Source organism: Chrysemys picta, chromosome 1 (genome assembly GCF_011386835.1).
Source record: "Chrysemys picta bellii isolate R12L10 chromosome 1, ASM1138683v2, whole genome shotgun sequence".
Lineage (NCBI taxonomy): Eukaryota > Metazoa > Chordata > Testudines > Emydidae > Chrysemys > Chrysemys picta.
In genome coordinates, this window is record NC_088791.1 from 307134803 (window position 1) to 307156794 (window position 21992).

General features: G+C 40.4%; 2 protein-coding genes across 16 annotated transcripts in view; one reads left to right on the forward strand and one right to left on the reverse strand.

Annotated features, from left to right (window-relative positions):
* N4BP2L2 (NEDD4 binding protein 2 like 2) overlaps positions 1-21992 on the forward strand; it is a 667270-nt gene that overhangs the window by 442773 nt on the left and 202505 nt on the right. The window lies entirely within an intron of this gene.
* Positions 1-21992, reverse strand: part of FRY (FRY microtubule binding protein) — a 402818-nt gene that overhangs the window by 186299 nt on the left and 194527 nt on the right. For 10 of the 11 annotated variants that reach the window (XM_065594453.1, XM_065594448.1, XM_065594426.1 and 7 more), the window contains 5 exons: positions 18524-18577; positions 6937-7076; positions 1771-1861; positions 1286-1365; positions 1092-1172 (listed from right to left, as the gene is read on the reverse strand). In XM_065594453.1, the coding sequence (XP_065450525.1) occupies positions 1092-1172; positions 1286-1365; positions 1771-1861; positions 6937-7076; positions 18524-18577 (446 nt within the window). Of the gene's footprint in view, positions 1-1091; positions 1173-1285; positions 1366-1770; positions 1862-6936; positions 7077-18523; positions 18578-21992 lie in introns of those variants that run through there. The other variant, XM_065594463.1, reaches the window with a different exon arrangement.

Here is a 21992-nt window from a genome sequence, read left to right on the forward strand (position 1 = left end):
ACTGGAACCATAAATTAAAAACTGTGGATGGGAAAACTCAGGGATGGAAAACAGGTGAAAGGGACAGAGGTGGGCAAGAAACTAAACACAGAAATTAGATAGGGGAAAGAATGAGGAGGCACAGGGGAAAGAAACTGACTTCCTCAAGAGACTGGTACACAACAGTCCTGTGTATCTTTTTAAAACAAAACTATATAACCTTTTATACATCGCTATTACTGTGTTCAGCAATGATATGAGCTTACTTTCTTTAACCTCCCACACAATGTCTCTGTGAGTTATTATTTCTTTCTGTTATTCTTGTCATGACTTAAAACCCAGTCTTGCAAACACTAACAAGTGTGTGGCCTGCTTCCACAAACAGCCCCCCCGACTCTAATATAATTAATAACAGCGTAAATTAACAAAGAACAATATAAAAAATGGACAGAAACAAAAGATAAATAAAAGAACTAGCAATATAAGAAAAGAATATGTTAAAAAAGGGAATGGAAAAGGAGAAAAAAAACCGCTTGCAACTTTAAGGTTGTTAAACTAACCAATATTTTGCTTCATTCATGTTCATTTCAACCTAAAAATAACTTTGACCATTTTTTGACAAAATAGCAGCAGGTCCCAAAATTATCTTTGTGACATCAATATAATCTCCAAAAAATGCACCACTTAAATTTAGTTCTAAACTTCAATAATTGTAAAAATTTAAAAAAATGTTTCCATGACTGGGTATGGGTCATTTTTAGCTTTGCCAAGTTAGGGAAAGAATAGCACATAGTAGAAAAACTCATTCAAATTAGGTCCCTCCATCCCTTTAGGCTTTCCACAGATAGCGTCTGTGATGAAAACTAAAGCTGTTGTAGTCTGGTTGAATTTAGCTTGAATTGGTTGACTGGATGCAGAAGCCCAGTCTGCACCTTCTGTGATTCCATAGGCTCCCATGCGATGGAACATTTTGGAGAACAGACTGCTCAAGTGAAATGATTTACAGTTTCTTTAAACTATAAAATAAAGAATATCAAAATATCCATGTTTCCAGAATAATAAAATTAAAATCTCTCTGATTTCCAATAGGCAATGTATTTAAGTATACTTACTTAGCTTGTGCTAGCACACCTATTACTTCTGCATACAGATCTGCAACAATGTGCATATTTCCAGTGTTAGGACCAAGGTACCTAGCAAGAAATAAATTAGATGGTTGAGAAAGCACACTGCTTGAACTAGTACAATTTTATTAAACAATTCAGCAAGCAATTCTTTTCGTGTTTTGTGTGGGAAAGAGCCTTACCCTTCTTTATATTTAAAGTGCTTGAAAGCCAAGTTAATAACATCATGTACCAAACTGTCTATGACAGGATGAAGTGGAATCTGAAAGTACAAATAAAGCATAACTGGCATGTGAATATTAAAGTTTACGCTTCATACTTCAATGCCAATATTATTTTTGTATATCGTCCCTGAATAAATATTATACTAGCTGAAAATTGGGCTAAAAATATAAAGACGTCTTAGTACGAAGAGAAATATGTCATCTCTGAAAAATATGGCAAAATGAAGTCCATATTAATACTAAGTTCAATAAGATGTTTCCCATATGTGGAAAGAGAGGACAGAATAAACAAACAGTTGGTTTAGAAACCATTTTTATGCTAGACTATTTATGATATAAATATAAATTAATAATAATTTGAAAATTAGCCTGAGAGATGAAATACCGTACAACTTCACAATCATTTACTTCTTAAAGAATCATTTATTTTAAGGATCCCATACCTGTTTCAAAACTTCTATTAATACTAAAGAAAAAATAAAATCAATGGCTAAATCTCTTCTTTCCATTAGATAGTCTCGCTGCTGTTCATCACTGCAAAATCAAAACAAGAAATAAAACAGTAGTGAGACGTGTCTTATTTTATATAATAGGTCTGCATAAATTATAAAGTATACAAATAATCATAAATTGGGTTTTAGTTCCAGTTTTTCAAACTGTAATCCTAAATTAAAAAATGAAAGGCAGTACAATGACAGTCTCTTAAAATCTAGGATAAATAGCACAAGTACAGATCTGTCACATTCATCTATTTTCAGAAGTCGACATGCCCTCCCTTCACTTCCTCTCTCTCTGTTTCCAGCTCCAGAGACCCATGTTGGCTCTTTCTCCCTCAACACTCAGGTACTCCATTTTCTCTTTTTATGCTCTAATTGAGTAATGCTGAACTGAAATCTAGAGAGTGGATTTTCTATTTCGATCTCACTCTCAATGTCACTGTTTATTAAATTATCAATGGTTTTGAAGGTGGAAACAGTACCAGAGTGTCGTATTAGTCAAAAATGATTTTAGGTCAAGATTTTCAAAAATAGGAGCCTGAAGTTAAATTCCCAAATCCAGATTTAGGTGCTTGCTTGACTGTTTAGAGTGCTGCACACCCAGCAGCTCCCATTGAGATACATTTTTTAAACATGGGTACCTAAAGTCAGGCACCTAAATCCATAGTTAGACACCTAAATCAGAGGCCTGGGTTTCAGAGGTCTGAGTACTAATAAATCCTGCTGAACTCAAAGACCATTGACCAAATATGTATTTAATTGGCTAACTTTACACACTCAATTTTGAAAATTTTGGTGTCTGCATTTAATTAGGGTTGAATGATAGTTTACTGTGTCACACTGACTAATGTTCTGTACTAAAAATTTGGGCATCAAAAATATATATACATCATATTGATGAATAATTTTTAGTCAGTGACAAGAAAATGAGACTTGCAAGAGCCTCAGGCAACGTTTTAAAGATTATTTTCAGAAAAGATTTGTTTGGCCTGGTGAAATTCAGTATCCTTTTCATATTCCAGTCAGATAGCATTAGAACTTAAAAGAAAAGAAAGAAAAAAGCCTAGTAGTATCAACAGCAACACATTATATTTTATAATCACTACTGATTTTTGCTTCAATTGTAATCAAGTTCCCAAGAATAGAAAATCTTCATGCTGGCCTAGCAGCCAAACATGAATATCTAAATGCCCTATAGTTACAGAGGTGACCTTGCAGGATTTTTCATAAATAAATACAGAAGAACATAAGAATGTCCATACGGGGTCAGACCAATGGTCCATCTAGCCCAGTATCCTGTCTTCCAACAATGGCCAATGCCAGGTGCTTCAGAGGGAATGAACCGAACAAGAAATCCTCTCTCCATTCTGAAAACTGACCATTTAATCCTACCCTTTGTTTCCTATCTTTCAACCAGTTACTGATTCATGCATGGGCGGTGCGTCGCATAGGCTGGGGGAGGCTGTGCCTACCCAAACTGCCTGGAGTGGCCCCGCCCATGCTCCTCCCCGAAGCCCTGCTTGCCTTTTCCAGCTTGGCCCCAGCCCAGGCAGGCTGCTGCCTGCTCCTCTTCAGGGAAGCAGTGTGCTGAGGCTAGGGCTAGGGGGGCCAGGATGCTAGGGAGCTCCGGGCACTGGGGCCACGCCACCCAGCACTGGAGGGGAGGGGCTGGAGGCACTGGGGCTGCCCACCCTTTGCTCAGGGCCAGGGGGCTGCGCACTGCCCGCCAGCTCTGTGCTCGGGGGCCGCCCGCCCTGTGCTCAGGGGCTGGGGCCGCGCACTGCCTGCCTGGGGCTGTGTCAGGGGAGGGGCTGGCGGCCGTGGGGGGGCTCCAGTGGGAGAAAGGGGGCGAATGCTCGGGTGAGGGGTGGGGCTGGCTGGGGGCTAGCCTCCCCCAGCCGGTGGTTCACCCGCCACCCATGGATCCATGACAGGACCTTCCCTCTTATCCCATGACAGCTTGCTTTGCTTAAGAGTGTTTGTCAAAGGCTTTCTGAAAATCTAAATACACTATATCCACTGCATCACCCTTGTCCACATGCTTGTTGACCCCCTCAAAGAATTCTAGTAGATTGGTGAGGCATGATTTCCCTTTACAAAAACCATGTTGACTCTTCCACAACAAATTGTGTTCATCTATGTGTCTGATAATTCTGTTCTTTACTATAGTTTCAACCAATTTTCCTGGTACTGAAGTTAGGCTTACTGGCGTGTAATTGCCGGGATCAACTCTGGAGACTTTTAAAAAAAATTTACATCACATTAGCTATCCTCCAGGCATCAGGTTCAGAAGCTGATTTAAATGATGGGTTACATACCACAGTTAGTAGTTCTGCAATTTCACATTTGAGTTCCTTCAGAACTCTGGGGTGAATACCATCTGGTCCTGGTGACTTATTACTGTTTAATTTATCAATTTGTTCCAAAACCTGCTCTAATGACACCTCCATCTGGGACAGTTCCTCAGATTTGTCAACTAAAAAGCATGGCTCAGGTTTGGGAATCTCTCTCACATCCTCAGCTGTGAACACTGATGCAAAGAATTCATTTAGTTTCTGCACAATGGCATTATCTTCCTTGAGTGCTCCTTTAGCATCTCGATTGTCCAATGGATCCGCTAGTTGTATAGCAGGCTTCCTGTTTCTGATGTACTTACAAAAAAAAAATTGGTGTTACGTTTTGAGTCTTTGGCTAGCTGTTCTTCAAACTATTTTTTGGCCTTCCTAATTATATTTTTACACTTCACTTGCCAGAGTTTATGCTCCTTTCTGTTATCCTTAATAGGATTTAACTTCCACTTTTTAAAAGGATAATTAAAAGGATTTAAAGGATATTGTAAAGTATAATTAAAATTAAAACATAATTAAAAACAACACATTTGTTTTTGAATGGTTTGATGTGGTATGATGTGGGGTGAAGAGGTATTTCGAACATATGGAAAGATTAATGGTGTCTCTTTCAACTTTCATTTATGTGACAGCTATTATATACCAGTTCATTCACCCATGTGCAGTTAATTGTTAGCACAATAGGGTAAAAAGTAGATTTAATATAACATGAAACTGAATTTTTGGACAACTAAGAAGTGAGCAAAAAGTCCAAGTTAGCACACTTATTTGAGGTTGACTGTTCCAACATCTGATTGGATAATAAATAAGACATTATCTGTCTTTTCTATGCCTTTCACTGGTTGAGAATCCACAAGCAGCCAGCATCCTCTTTCTATATCTTCCTTAGCTTTCCACTTTCATTATTTATTAATGCTAACTGCATGCTGGATGCTATATAAAACATGTACAAGAAATGGTCCTGCTCTGAGTAGCTTCCAATCTAAATAAGTGTGAACGTTTGCTCAGTTTTAAAGTATATTGAAAAGCTGTCATGAGAAAAATTGAACTTTTAAGTGTATGGCTATCAATTCCCAAAGGTCCAGCCCTGTATCCTTTCTCAGTCAAAACTCCCACTGATTTAAGTAGGATATTTTTCTGAGACACCAGTAAAGATCAGCACAGTTCTCATGTACATGAATAATCCCACTGACGTCTACTAGGCTACCTGTGCTTAAAATTAACCATGTGTTTAGTGCTTTCATTGATCAGGATGAATATAAGGGATGTGTGATCTGACCTGCTAGTCTACAATAATCTGAGAAAATCCAGTGTATTTTTCATAACAATCTATGAAATGAAATGCTAATCTTATATCCTCATTGAATAACTGAAGTTCTAGCAGGCCCCACAGCTCCAATTGACTTCAATAACTATTGGCCACTTTTCAAGCAGTTGTAGTTTTCGAAGAATAAAAGTGTACTAAAAACTCTATTTAAAAAAATTCTCTGCTAAAAGCAGACCTCAGATACAGCCAATTATCTAGTTCCCTAAAACACAAGAATCAATTACATCATATGACGTTTAGGTAGCATTATTGGGTTTTGTTTTGTTATGAAACTTCATTAAGGCAAAGTTACAATAGAACATTAAACATACAACATCATATATTACTTATTTGGGATCAGGTTAATATTTGCTAGAGCAGTGGTTCTCATCCAGGGGTATGCATACCCCTGGAGGTACACAGAGGTCTTCCAGGGGGTACATCAATTCATCTAGGTATTTGCCTAGTTTTACAACAGGCTACATAAAAAGCACTAGCGAAGTCAGTACAAACTAAAATTTCATACAATTAATTGTTTTTCCGCTCTATATACTATACACTGAAATGTAAGTACAATTTTTATATTCCAATTCATATATTTTATAAGCAATTTTTCAGTAATAGTGTGCTGTGACACTTTTGAATTTTTATAATCTGATTTTGTAAGCAAGTAGTTTTTAAGTGAGGTGAAACTTGGGGTACTCAAGACAAATCACTCCTGAGAGGGGTACAGTAGTCTGGAAAAGTTGAGGACCACTATGCTAGAGCTCTTCAAGTGAGCTATTTGCAGTGTTTTGGTATATGGATATATGTATATGAGAAAGCAAGTATGCAATCTATAGTGTTTTTTACTGTTTCTTAGACCATTTGTTCTATTCTTGTGAACAAGCAGCTTACTAAATCTATAACAATCCTGCTCTCTGATGCGCCTGGAGATTATTGTCAGTACAGTACCTTCTCACAAGAGTAAAGCAGATGGACACAATAGATGAAAAGCACTATTTAAATGGCATTCACAAAATTCAAAATGGTGGTGAGGACCAATACTCTGGTTGATATGGGATCGTCCAGGAGCATAATTTTAATTGTAAGAATATTGCACTCCTTTAGGTGGTCTGGGGGTAGACTCCTATAAACTTGATGTGAAGAATAAAATGATAGTATGTTATAATACAGATAGGTAGTATTTAAAGCCCAAGAATCTTGAGAGTGCCCTTTAAATATTTAGACATTTGTTTTGCTTATTCAGCTAAAAAGTGATTATTCAAATTGATATACAAAAAATGGATTGCCTACAATTCAGAAATGTCACCCAATACCAGAATTTTCCTGAAATTCCTGTTTTCCAAAATTTCAATGCCTGAAAATCCACTTAAATAAAAAGTATAACAGAAGCTGAACACTTAAATGTAATACATTACATCTTTGAATCCAAATTATGTTTATTCAAGAGTGTACCTTTTGGATTTAGTGCTTGTTCTTGGTCTGTATTCATGAGATTCATCTTCTATGCCATTTTGCCTTTTATACCAATCAAAAAGAGTGCGCAGAATAGAGGGTAGGCAATACTCTGAAAGGGAGCTCATTGAGCTTATTACCTATGGGGGAAAACATCATAATTCAGAGAGTATTCAAGCTTTATCTTCACCTTCAAAGAGTGCTGTAAATTCATATTTAAAGGTTAAACTCGCTCTTGTTTTTATCTCCATTTGACTTTTTTATTGTTACCACCAGCAATGCACCTTAATGTTCTTTATCCACACATACATACAAACAGAACTGTAAAATGGTTTGCACTTCTATAGTGCCTTTCATCTAATATCAAAGTGCATTAAAAATATTAATTACATCTTGCAACAACTTGGAAAGAATCTTTAAGAGGGGAGGGGCTGTTTCCTGTATACCTGGCTGCCGTGCAGTGGAGTTGAAAATGATCACTAGGGCAGTCACAGCGGAACACTGTGGGACACCTAGTGGAGGCCAATTCAGTTGACTTACACAACACTGCATCTACACTGCCTCTCTGTCGACCCACCAACATTGAATTAAGTGATACGCCTCTTGTGGAGGTGGAGTAATTAAGTTGACGTAACAGGCAAGTTTGGTCGGTGGAAGGGACCTAATAGTGCAGACACATACATTATTAGGTCAATATAAGGCGTCTGGCGTTGCTCTAAGTTTGTAGTATAAGCTAGGCCTACATTTTTATACCATGCTCCCCACCATGGTGTCTGAGCATCTTCCAAGGTAAGGAAATATGTCCATTTTACAGATGGATGAATTGCTGAACCTAGACATAATTTGTCAGAGGACTTGCAAAGTGATGAGCACTCTGGCCCTGGACCAAAAAAGCAGTGAAGCATGTGCTTACCTTAAAATGTGTAAGTAGTGTCATTAACTCCATTAGGATACCCACACGCTTAAGTTAAGCATCTAGTTAAATGCTTTGCTAGATCAAGTCCTGACAGTTCAAAGCCTTGCAAGATCAAGCCCACTGAGTGTCAGTGACTAAGCCAGGAATAGACCAAAGGAGGTCAAATTCCCTATTCTAACACCTAACCTAACAACATATGTTCCTAAACTGTAGTAAATGCATTTATAGCAGCCTTTATGGAATGACAACTCATTCAGAAATGCAATTTAACCTAAATTCTGATTTATTTCATTATAAGACAGCAGATTTTTGATTAGATGCAGAACTAACTTACTTCTCAGTCATCTTATGAGGCTTAAAGTTTGTGAAATGTTTTCAGGATGAAAAGTGCTAAGTATTATTACTATTTTCAATTGTATTCAGACATCATGAACTAGAACAGGGATCAGCAACCTTTGGCACGCGGCTCGCCAGGGTAAGCACCCTGGCGGGCCAGCCCGGTTTGTTTACCTGCTGCGTCTGCAGGTTCAGCCTATCGCAGCTCCCACTAGCCGCAGTTCGCCACTTCAGGCCAATGGGAGCTGCGGGAAGCGGCGGCCAGCACATCCCTCGGCCCATGCTGCTTCCCACAGCCCCCATTGGCCTGGAGCAGCGAACCACAGCCAGTGGGAGCCATGATCGGCCGAACCTGCGGACATGGCAGGTAAACAAACCGGCCCTACCCGCCAGGGTGCTTACCCTGGCGAGCCGCATGCCAAAGGTTGCCGATCCCTGGACTAGAACGTATGGGCTAGAATTGAGTCATGTTAAACCAAAAAATTACACCTATTTCCTGTGTAAACATAGTACATTTCTACAAATGTATTATTCTTTCTAGAAAAGCATACATATTTCAGTCCAGCTGTTTCAACACATTTTATTATTTGATACATGAAACCAATAACTGGAAGTTGGTATGAAGACATTGTAATTTGGTGTAGCATCAGGGGCGTTCAATGAAAAAATATTACAGTAGTTCACATTAAATTATACTAAAGCCCTGAAGCATAAGCATTCAGATAAGCATGTAAAGGATATAAATAATATTGTCAGCGCAAAATGCTAATCACTATCAATTCAGGATGCTATCAAATTACAGCTTAGACAATTTTATCTTACTTTCTAAAGCTTGAAAAAGTTATTTCTGCAGAGTGTCACACCAATTTTTATTAGTCATAAATAATAATTAAAACAACACAGGTTGGGCCAGAGTATAAAACTTATGCAGAGATCCCATTTGCAGAGCACCCATTATACATTTTGATTCAATTTTTTTAAGGGGCAGGTGTAGGAACATGGAAATGTTGTTCTCAATTTAAAAATATGAACTTGCACGAACATATTCAACTTTGCATTGAATTAAATAAAAAGTCAATGAGTCCCTACCCCAACACTTTCAATGGCTATCAATTGTCATATCAAAAATACTGTAACAAGATGTGATGCTTCATAACAATAAAGTACCTAGATTGGGAAATGTATATAGCAGAGAAGAAGCAAGCATAATTAAATTATGTTTTCTATGCATTCCAGAGAGAAACCTTTTTTTCACCCCAGTTGTTTATAACACGTTCTTTTCTAGTATAGCTGCCATTAATGTTTATTATTAATTAATATAGCACTACAAATGTACATGACACTTTAAAGAACCTGTAAAAAGACAAGGTCCCTTCCTCAAAGAGTTTACACATCCTCCATCTGAATACAATACACAGAAATGGGCCAAATATGAAAAAGGGCAGACACATCATTAATGAGCATGTCACCATAAGAAAGCTTTGTGGAAGAGGTGGCTTTTTATGAGGGATCTGGAAGATAAGGAAATTCTGGGTGCATGGGAAGTGAGACAGTTACAAATACAAGATCATGAGATAGATTAGTGGTACTGTTGATATCTTGCTTATTTTTTTATTTTTATTTTTTTGTATTTTTAGTGAAATGCTAGTTTAAAAAAACAAGCCCATATTTTCACTATATACTTTTACATAGACTTCTGCACTGCTTAGGTTGGCACCACGGCCGGCTCCAAGCACCAGCTTGTCAAGCAAGTGGGGCGGCCACTCCGGAGAGGGGCGGCACGTCCAGCTATTCGGCGGTAATTCGGAGGACGGTCCCTCACTCTGGCTTGGAGCGAAGGATCTCCCGCCAAATTGCCGCTGCAGATTGCGATCGCGGCTTTTTTTTTTTTTTTTGGCTGCCTTGTGCACTAACTGTAGTTCTTTGAGACGTGTGTCCCTATGAGTGCTTCACTTCAAGTGCCCGTGTGCCCCATGTACTTTCAATCAGAGATTTTCATTAGCCGTATCCGTTCGGACTGCGCATGCATCCTTCTTGTCCTCATGCCCTGCACCAAGGCTCCATAGGGCTGTGTGAGTGAACTGTTCTCAGTCCCAAGTCCCACAGAGGAAACTCTGAAGCGGAGGGGAAGGAGGGCAGGTATCTGGGACACAGATCTCGAAGAACTACAGTTACTGCACAGGGTGAATAACTTCTTCTAGTAGTGTCCCTATGGGTGCTTCACATCAGATGCCTCCCAAGCAGTATCCCTGCAAGGAGGAGGGATCTTCATAATCAGGTCCAGAATTGAAGACAGTAGTGCATAGCCAGCTGACGTATTGGATATAGAGACATGGACCAAGGCATAGTGCTTGGAGAAGGTATGTACTGAAGATGGTGTAGTGGCTCTGCAGATCTCAGATACTGGAACATCTTTAAGTAATGCCATAGATGTTGATCGTGATGTTGTAGAGTGCACTAACATCCTAGAAGGAGTTTGAATGCTGGTCACATCATAACATGCAATAACACATTCAGCTATCCACCTTCATAGACTCTGGGTGGAGACTGTAGATCCTTCAGATCTTTCTGCAATGGAAACAAACAGGAGCCCTCCAGAGTGGTTTGGCCCTATCTAGATAGAAGGCCAACATTCTTCTGACATCTAAGGTATGGAAGGAAGCTTCCTGTTTGGAATTATGTGTTTTTTTGGGGAAAACATGGTAAATGAATGGACTGATCAAAATGAAACTCGGATGACATCTTAGGTAGGAATTTAGGATGTGCACATACAGAAATCTTGTCCTTGAAGAGGGTCTACCATTAAGGCCCCAATTTCTCTGACTCTTTGGGCCAATGTGATGGCTACCAAAAAGACCCTCTTCATAGATAAGCTCAGTAAAGAGCAGGTAGCCGTTGGTTCAAAGGGAGATATTGTGAGACATCTGAAAATTAGACTAAGATCCGAAGCTGGAGTGAGGTCTTTCCCTTGAGGGAAAAGGTTCCCCAATCCTTTGATAAACCTTAGAGTTGTTGAGTGAGCAAACACTGAGAACCCGTCAACTGGGGAAGGAAAGGCTGTTATGGCAGCCATGTGAATCTTGACCAAGTTGTTTGATAATCTTGTTTTCTTCAGTTGCATCATGTAATGCAGGATAACCGAGAGTGAGGAAGATTTGGGTGCAAGTCGTGAAGTTCACTGCAATGGATAAATCTTTTCCACTATTGAAGGTAAGTATTTCAGGTAGAGTCTTTCCTACTGTTTAATAACACCTGTTGTACATCCGCAGAACAGGCAGACTCTAGCTATGTGAACCATTGAGGAGTTATGCCTTAAAATGGAGAATGCCTAGGTTGGGATGAAGCATCAACTGGCATCCTGGAAGAAGAGATGAGGGATGACTGGAAACTTGATTGCTGGACAGAGGGACAGGTGAAACAGGTAAGGACACCAGCCAGTCTTGGCCTCGTTGGTATGATTAGAATAACCCTGGCTTTGTCCCGTCTGATTTTGTCCATTACCCTCACTATCAGAGGCATTGGGGGAAACGCCTAGAACAGTCCTTTCATCCCAGATAGGAGGAAGGCATCCCCCAGAGTATGGCAGTCTAGATCCCCTTTTCAACAGAACAGACAACACTTTCTCTTCATAGAAGTGGCAAAGAGCTCCACTTCTTAAAATCCGCAAGTTTGAAACATGCTGTTGAAGATCCTAGAGTCCAACTCCCATTTGTAGTCCTGGAAGAAGTGTCTGGTGAGAGCATCAACCATGATGTTTTAATGCCAAGGAGGTACATTGCTGAAATGTTTATGCAATGGTTTATGCACTAGTTCCACAACTTCATTGCTTTGGCCAACTAGGAAAAACCTTTTAGCCAAAGCATGCGCAAGGTAGACATGCTAAAGCTTAGTCTCAGACTGAGGCAATTGAGAAGGAACTGAGGGTAGTTCACCCAGGCAGTGCTAGACAGCCTCAGTGCAGGGTACAAAGATGTGAAGGGAATGGACACTGCTAATGAAAATCTCTGATTAAAAGCGTGTGGGGAGCATGCACACTTGAAGTGGAGCACCCATAGGGACACTACTCGAAGGTTATTTATTAATAGTTAATTATGAAGGCTAACACCAATGTGTGGATATTTCATTTTGAAAAGATATTTCATTTTGAAAGGATAATACTCTTTTTGGAAAATTGTGCGTTTCATGCTAACTGTCGTGCCCATAAAGAAAAATGCATAATTGACACTGAAATATCTTCGATCATAAAATTCAGCTCTATGTAGTTGAATTAGGTGTAACTGCACATTCCCCGTAGTATGCGTCAGTGCTGTTCTTCAAATCTCAACTATAATGATTTTACTCACCATAAAAAGTCAAAGTAATTCTTTGTAAATACCCACATGCCATACTTTCGCCAGTAAATTTAGAGTGGGTGTCTTTAGTATGGATAAAAGGTCAATAGAGTTTTTTTAATCTTTCTGTCATTGCTCTTTTAAGGCAGGAAGGAAGGGTGGAATTTGCAAAGACCTGGTTCTCAGAGAACAGGAAGGGAGGAAAGTCTAGCCAGCATGTTGCTTACTCAACTCCATTTATGGGAAGCAAATCCAGTGGTGAGATGAATTCTAGGTCTGTGCTGTTGCTGAAAGGGAGTGTACAGATGTACAAATATGTCCTTGTTGCATGATCGTGTTATTCCATCATAAATGAACGACATACTGTACAGCTTAAGGATATCAGGGCTACACAAGCACAGAGCTGTTTAAACCTTGTGTTCATAGAGCATTAAATGTTCTTTATGTAAATGCTTCCTTAATATTTATTTTGGCATAATTTGAAAAAATAGATTTAATGAAACTTTGCTCTAGATAGTTTGCTACAATTTATATACAGTTTTTCATAAAAGTCTTATTATACTGCTCAATTGAAAATGAAAGAAAATGTATTGATACTATATTAATGACTGAATTAATCTGCATTTTTATATTTCAAATATTATTTTACCATAAAAGTGATAATTCAACAGCAGTTATATTCACTACTAGCTCAATTTCCAATTATATCATTAATATTTTGGAACTTAGCTTCTATTTTTTTCATTTTGCTTATAACATGTTTTCATACATATGAATTTTACTGTCATTTTAATAATACAGAGTTGGAACAATTGTTTTGTCTTGCATACTGTGGGACAAATTCTGCTCTCAATCATGCTGGTATAAATGCAAAATAACTCAAAAGTTAGTGGAGTCATTTTGCATTTACACCAGTATGACTGAGAGCAGAATTTAGTCATATATTATTTTCTTAGATATATTTAGGATACTCATAGTCATATAAGAATGCTTTTCCTTTGTTAAAGGTTTCTTGCACTTCACTCATTTCAGAGTAGGGAAAATAGGCCAAAATGAAGGTCTATAATGGAAACGTAACTATAAGCATAACAGGCCTTAGTAAAGTAAGACCTAGGATGAAACCCTGATTCATTGGCGTCAATGGCAAAACCCCCATTGACTTCAGTTGGACCATGATTTCACCCATAATATTTAAAAACTAGAAGAGAAACTAAAAAAAATTCCTTCTTCAAATTCTATAGACTGTAGTAGAAGGTGATGCGCTGCATTGTGCGCTTATCCGAGGCAGTTACATGCTATAAGTGCCTTTGAGACACATAAATCACCTTCTTTCTGCAAAGGCCACAGTTTCAAAAAAAGCTAATTCCCTCATGAAAAAAGGACCAAGATTCAATATGAAGAGCAAATAGTGGCTTTCTGATAGGGTAGGTTTCTTTTATTGGCATCTTAGTTCTAAGCAGTATTCTTTCATGGCAGTATTGTGCACTTAAAAGTCTCCGGAAATATGTACATAAAAAGGGAAATTCTTAAAGCTGGTAAGGATAAAATTAGACCTGTTAGTTATGGTTTGTGGTCTCAGTTCAAACATCAGCTCAGCATCGTGAGTTTATTGATGGGTGATTTTACCTATTTTGCCTTCATTTTGGAGAGCTGATAGCTACTTTGGCACCAAGATACATTTTAAACAAAATAACATTTGTTTTTAGTGTACTATAAATTTATTTTTGAACCTATGACCCTTGAATCTGTGGCCAGGTCTACACTAACCCTCTAATTCGAACTAAGGTACGGAACTTCAGCTACGTGAATAACGTAGCTGAAGTTCGAAGTACCTTAGTTCGAACTTACCTTGGTCCACACTCGGCAGGCAGGCTCCCCCGTCGACTCCGCGGTACTCCTCTCGCCGAGCTGGAGTACCGCAGTCGACGGCGAGCACTTCCGGGTTCGACTTATCGCGTCCAGACTAGACGCGATAAGTCGAACCCAGAAGTTCGATTGCCAGCCGCCGAACTAGCGGGTAAGTGTAGCCAAGGCCTGTCTCCTGAAGTGGTTCTTTCCACATTGTTTTATATCCAAATCTGTGATTAAGGGCCCACATCAGTTCCTGAGGTCCTATAAACATAATCTCCTCATCCTTTCTCTATTGTGTACCCTTCCTCTAGTGAACAGGGCTACTGTGTAAGACTGAAGAAGTAAAGGGGAAAAAATGAAAACAAAGAGGGTCAACTATGGTAATGCAGCTGTTCAGGAAGATGAATGCAATCATAATACTGATGTGATTACTCATGTACTGTCTCTTGCAGACATATTGTGGAATGGGAATACTGATTTTGCTGGTGATTATCACCACATTATCCACCACCTCAAAGTTGTCATAAACAATGGACAGCTGTTGAGCCTAATTATCATATTGTTTCGCCTCTTATTTATTTTAGTTTCTATTTTCTACTTTGATGGTTTCCTTCACTTACATTTATTACAAGTGTAAAACATAAAAGAAATAGGCTTCTGTTTTTAGATCTGCACAGCGATTCCTCTGACATATCTTGGGTTCCCCAAAAAAGGACACTGCTGGGGGCAGAGGGGAATGGGGGAGCTGGGAGGCTATAGTTGGGGTGCTGGAGGGGTGTGTGTGTGTGTACTTGGAGGGTTACCTATGGAATACTGGAGAGGGTACCTGCAGCCTCACTCTCAAGGTGGGAGGCAGTGTCACTCCCTGTCATGGTGGCAGGGCGGCAGGTGCAGGCAGGGCTGGCTCCAGGCACCGGCGGGTCTTTGGCGGCAATTCGGCGGTGGGTCCCTCAGGTTCTCTCGGAGAAGAATGAAGCAGCTGCCGATCGTGGCTTTTTTGGGGGGGGAAGGCAAAAAAGCTGGAGCCGGCCTTGGGTGCAGGCCCAGGATGCATTGCCAGCCCATCTGACAGCACCTCCCTGCATGACTTCCCCCTTCCCAGGGCTGGGAGCCAGGACCTGGGAGGGCAGGATCCTGCAGCTGCAGCTGCAAAGGAGGGACCAATCAGCTGTGGATGCAGGGGAGGGACAGTTTGCAGTTTTATAGCCCCTCAGACTGAGCCCCGCAAACCCAAGTCAGCTGACATGGCCAGCCACGGTTGCTTAATTGCAGTGTAGACATAGAAGTACATACTCAAGTGGCAGCCCATGCTGCTGTAGCTTTACTGCTATCCTTATTTGAATTGGCTAGATAAAAGCCATCTTCGGGTATGTCTAATCATGCTGCAGTCACACCTCTGACTGCAACGTAGACATACTTAAAGACTTATATAATTTGGCCAAATTTGGGCAGATTTTCATTAAGATGGTAAGAGACACATCCCTGAGACTAAGCCAATTACCCTGCCAAGCTTCAAGTCCCTGCTCCAAAGCACAGAGACCCTAGTACTTCTATGCAAAAGAGTTTTAAGAATGTTTTAACATGGGCAAAACAATGTGTTTCTCCCTAATCTCATTATTAGAAATGGCTATACCATTTTGGCTGAAACTTTCCCAAACAATTCTGCCTGAGGCAGACAGCTGGCCTGGAAAATTTCAGCCTGGACAGTTTTAAGGTTGTCAAAGTTTTAAGCAACTGAAAACAGGGTCTTGTAACAGGAAGTGTCAAGCATGCTTAACTACAGACTTTGCTACCAGCTCTGTCTATAATATATATAGGGACAGATATGCAGTTAGAATTGTATACAGCTGCTATGTATTTCAAAGCTTGTTTATGTCTTTATCTTTCTCCCCCCCCTTTGCCAGTTTCAGATTCAACACCTGTTACAACTTGGAAATGCATGGCTGGTTTACTCTAGTAAGCACCCTATGTCCTCATTAATCAACCTTGACTTAACAGGTGCTGTTCAAACTTTTATCTGTCACTGTAGCAACAGCAAGGAGATGAATAAGAATTTTAATTTATCCTAATAAAGGAACACAATTTGCTTAACTCTAAGGCCTGCAGATAATTCTTAGGCACATGCAAAACCTCTCATGACACTACCTAGTGAAATCAATAGAAGTATTCACAGTGCATAAAGTTAAGCATGTGCTTAAGTTTTTGCTGGATTTGGCCCTAAGAGTTTATGTACTGGTGTCTTCATTAGTTAATTTCTTATAACTTAATTTCTTCTGTTTGTGTGAGTCTCTTCTCTCATAGCAAGGGGAACAAGAAAACAGTCATAAAAATAGGAAATTGAGATTGTAGAACCAAAAAAATTGGCATTGGGACTCAAAAGCACCTATAGGCCTTTAAGTAATTTTACCTCATTTTGTTAGGAAAGCGATTTAGGCTGGAACCTTCCCTTTTAAATTAGGCCCATAATTAAAATTTTGTGAAAATTATGCTTTAATAACATTTAAGACCTATAGAATTGTCTCCACAATGAACACAAAACAGTTGCATTAAAAAAAACAGATATTTCTCTGCAGTGTTTACAACAAACACTGCTGCACTAAAGTCATTACAGAGAAACTGATTATAAACAAAAATGAAATTGGATTAACTGATTTTCATTTTGCAAACTGAGGAAAAATGAAAAACAAAAAAAATAGATAAAGAGCATAGACCAAGACAAGTTGCATTTTTAAAATTCTTTCATTTTGCATAATCTAAAGCAGGGGTCAGCAACGTTTGGCACGCGGCTCGCTAGGGTAAGCACCCTAGCGGGCTGGGCCAGTTTATTTACCTGCTGACACGGCAGGTTCGGCCAATCGCAACCCCCACTGGCTGCAGTTCGCCGTCCCAGGCCAATGGGGGTGGCGGGAAGCGGCGCGGGAGAGGGATGTGCTGACTGCAGCTTCCCACCGCCCCCATTGGCCCGGGATGGCGAACTGCACCAGTGGGGGCCGCGATTGGCCGAACCTGCCGCGTCAGCAGGTAAATAAACTGGCCCGGCCCGCTAGGATGCTTACCCTGGCGAGGCGCATGCCAAACGTTGCCGACCCCTGATCTAAAGTATAATCAGTAACATAATTAAAGAAATGTGTTTGTTTATAAGTATTACTTTTAAGTTAACCATATCAATTTAAAAGGAGATTCACTAAAAGTATCCTACAGAATTAATTTTGTGGGTTCTGGTATCCTGCGTATACATAAACTTGATATCTTTTATTACTACATATTTTTTCTGATCTTTATCTCAGCAATGATGATTTATTCAGGACAGTAGAATTTATTTTCTTATATAAGCAGTACACAACAAAAAAGCTAAATCTAATATATGAAATTATTTTTAACCAGTTCATCCTACTTGGCCCATTTTTCCTCAAATGATCTATTTTATGTGTTAATCTATTAGAGGAAGTAAATAATTTTATTTCTGTTAATTATCTTTCTTCCTATTGACAACATTTCTCTAGTGGGTATTTATTTTTGCAATGATTTGCCGTGACCAATCCTGAAAAGACTCACGTACATGTTTAACTTTAATATCTGTGAGATCACTCACATTGCATAAAGTTAAGCATGTACATAAATTATGCATGATCACAGCCCTATTGAGAAAAAAACCTATTAAAATGACTTCAGTGACTAGGATTCCAAAATCAAAATCTTTTAGGAAGTGCTCTGATTTACTAACAGCATAAAATAGGAATTTGGGGCTACAGCCCCAAAATAACTCTTTCATCTTATTTCTAACATTGAACCAGAAGTCCATCAGTTTGGAATGTTCCGAGAAGATATGAGGTTCGTCTCACGAATCACATCAGAAAAAATCCACAGAAAACAATACATAGATATTGAATGTGTGGGAAAAAAATTAGAAACTTGTAGTGACAAACAATATTAAGTTTGGAAGAAATGGAAATTACTCCTAATTCCTAAGGCAGATGATTAGACAGAGCACTTTCAGTTCTACAGCCTCAAGTAGAATGAGAGACTTTGATTGCCTGCCTGGCAAATCATTGTAATGTTATGAGGACACTAGGCTGGCCTACAAATACCCAGATTTTGTCATGGGAAACAGAAGCAATAAGAAAGAAATGTCCTTGAGTTAGATATCACTTACTTGATCAAACTGGGGATCTTCTCCTCGTTGCAGAGATTTGGTCAGTGGCTTTTCCTAAAATTAAATATTAAAAATATATATTATTTAAGAGACACCTTTTGAGATGTTCTAGCAACACTACTATTACATTTCTATTACCATTCTCTCCAGACAGCTTCTCCCTTCCCACCTACTGTAGTGCGGGAAAGCTCTTTACTTCACGCACACACAAAAGACGACATATCCATGCACATTTATTAACATTGGAATAGCTCCTTTCAGTATTATTCAGCTCCTTTTAAAGAAAAATGACTAAAATTTATTATGATTGAATAAGATTGCTCTGCAGTTACTCAACAGTCAACTATACAAGAGATCTGAAATGAGTTCGTGTTTCCTCCTATATGTATTGTAGGTACTGTCTTTAACTACAGGATACTTTTTGGCCAGGGAAAGTAGTTTGCAATACAAAAATGACTGCACTGGACCTTAAGTGGAGGGCTATTGTCTGGCCTGCTGGGGGGAGGGGTATACCTCTTTAAGAGCAGAGACACGGATGCTGCTGCAGATGCAGAGCAGGTCAGTGTGGGGACGCTGACTCGTCCACCAGGTGACCAGAAGAGAGCAGAAATAATACAGATGCAAGCCAGGCGAGAGAAGCCTCTCTTTCACTCAGACTAAGCAGAGCAGCACGCACCCTCCCACACATGAAAGTGGCAAAATACCAGGTTTGCTCAGGCTCTGCTGTGGACACTGCGCTAGCAGTTGTTTTCTTGAGGGAGGGGCTGGGAAGAAATGTTTCCCTCCCGGAAGGAGGACAGGAAACACTGGATGTGGTTTTACTTAGACCGCAACTTTATTATTAACTGTCTGGGAGCACCTGGCAGATAAAAGTGTACAGTGCAGGTAGCTCCATTTCAATATCTACCTGGGGGGCTTCAACCATCCTGGTCCCCAGCCAACCTGCTGCTGGGACCTTACCATCCCCCACCCTCAAATGAGGGTTAAGCTGGGCTAAAGGGGGGGATTGGTTCCCTGCCATGCCAGTCATAGGAGGCCCCCATTTCTGCTCCTTTAACAGATACCTTCTTTAAATCCTTTTCAAAACCATTTATCTGATCACTGTATCCCTTCCCTATGGAATACCTGCACTGGACATCTTCCCCATGCTTATGTAATGAGTTGCAACATCATAGACTAGCTCTCATTCCATGCTCACCCCCACTAAGCCCTCAGCTCCATGAACCTGCTGTGGGGAAGGTGAAACAAAAACCCCACTATGACTTAGCGACTCTGTACACAACGTCAGCCTGGTCCACAACCCAAGGATCATGCAAGTCTGAACTAATCAATGGACTGGAAAGCTATACTACATAATTTACAACAGGTTTTTAAATGTGGTATTTGTCCAGAAAAAAAAGACATTTTTCTTTTTAAGAACAATTAACTTTTTCTCCTATAACTTTATGACCCAGCACACAATGGCCATTTATTGACCAATAACACAGGTATGAGATTTACAGAGAGGAAAAAACAAGCAAGAGTGAGTAAAGTGAAGTGACAGCACTATTGATTTGAATGGATAAGAAAAATGTTCACTGGACCAGCTTATAAAGTTATACTGGAATCCTTTCAGTGCCACCGAACTCCTTGTTCATTTTTTTTAAAGTTCTGAATTTTTCTTGTGGGCTTTGCAAACACTATGGGCCTCTATGTGTAATCTTATCAGAGAGGTAAAATGGTTTGTGGTTAATGCACTGGAGTTGGGACCCAACAGACCTGGGTTAAATTACTGGCTTTTTTACAGACTCCCTGTATGATCTTAGGTAAATCACTTCATATATCTGTGCTTCAGTTCCAAATCTGTAAAACAGATGATACTGTTTCCCCTAACTCATAGGATTGTCTCAGACAAAATGCATTTAAGTTTGTGGGACACTCAGATACTATCCCAGAGAGCACTCCCAGACAGACAAAGAGACACAACAGGTTATTTGAAGATTAAGTTTATGGGAAAAAAGTGGGAATCAGAAAAACATTTTAGATTTATTTAGGGGAGTCATTCTGAATGAAATTCACTGGCACATTAGTTAATAAATGGATTCACTTTTTTGCTTATGAGAATAGAGTGTTTTTGGTGAATTTATAAAATGTTATTTTTTTTTACATTTGATTACTATATTTTATATTGTATTTCTGCAGAGAGATTGAGTGTTATGTGTAAAACCTTTTTCTTTTCTTTTCTTTTCTTTTTAATTAATGTGATCAAAAATAATTGCCTAGAGAACTTTGCATCCAGTAAGAAATTACAGCAGAAAAATGTCAAGTACAGGAGTGAGAATCTAGGCTGAACTTAAAACAAAAAAAAATCAATAATAAATTATCATTTAAAATCTCAAATGATTTAAGTACATGTCTAACTTCTGTTTCCTTATGGAATATATAAAATGTATCTATTACTTCAAATCCTTTATGCATCATAATCTAACCCCCAATTGCTCATTTCATTTCAAGTGTCCACCTCCAGCATGTGTTACCTAGGGTTACCATTCGTCCGGATTTACCCGGACATGTCCTCCTTTTCGCGCTAAAAATAGCGTCCGGGGGGAATTTGTAAAGCACTCACAATGTCCGGGATTTCCCCCTCCCCCGGCAGAGCGAGCGGCTGGGAGGGCTGCAGAAAAATCCCGGGCTGGACTCCTGAGCAGCTGTAGAGGAGCCGGAGCCGCCCTGCATTCTGAGTTGGCCTCTCCTGCAACCCGGTCCGGCAGCACTGTGCAGGGCCAGGGACCGGGTTTTGTTGTGCAGGGCCAGGGACCGGGTTTTGTTGTGCTGGGGAGCGCAGCCATGTGTCCGGCTCGGCTCGCACAGAGCCCAACACCCTGTTCTGAGCAGCAGGGTAAGGGGGACCGGGGGCAGGAAGGTTCTGGAGGGGGCAGTCAAGAAACGGGGGGGGGCTTTTGGGGGGGGGGTGGAGAAAATTTTGGGCAGTCAGGGTACAGGTAGGGGGTAGGGTCCTGGGGGGCAGTTGGGGGGGGGGTCTTAGGAGGGGGCAGTTAGGGGACAAGGAACAGGGAGGCTTAGGGGTGGGGTTCTGGAGGGCAGTTAGGAGCAGGGGTCCCAGGAAGGGGCAGTCAGGGGACAAGGAGCAGGGGGGTGGGGAGCTGGGAGTTCTGGGGGGGGCTGTCAGGGGGCAGGAGTGGGGAGAGGGATCGGAGCAGTCAGGGGACAGGGAGCAGAGAGGTTTAGATGGGTTGGGAGTTCGGGGGGGGGGCTGTCAGGGGGCAGGAGTGGGGAGAGGGATCGGAGCAGTCAGGGGACAGGGAGCAGAGAGGTTTAGATGGGTTGGGAGTTCTGGGGGGGGGCTGTCAGGGGGCAGGAGTGGGGAGAGGGATCGGAGCAGTCAGGGGACAGGGAGCAGAGAGGTTTAGATGGGTTGGGAGTTCTGGGGGGGGCTGTCAAGGGGGCAGGAGTGGGGAGAGGGATCGGA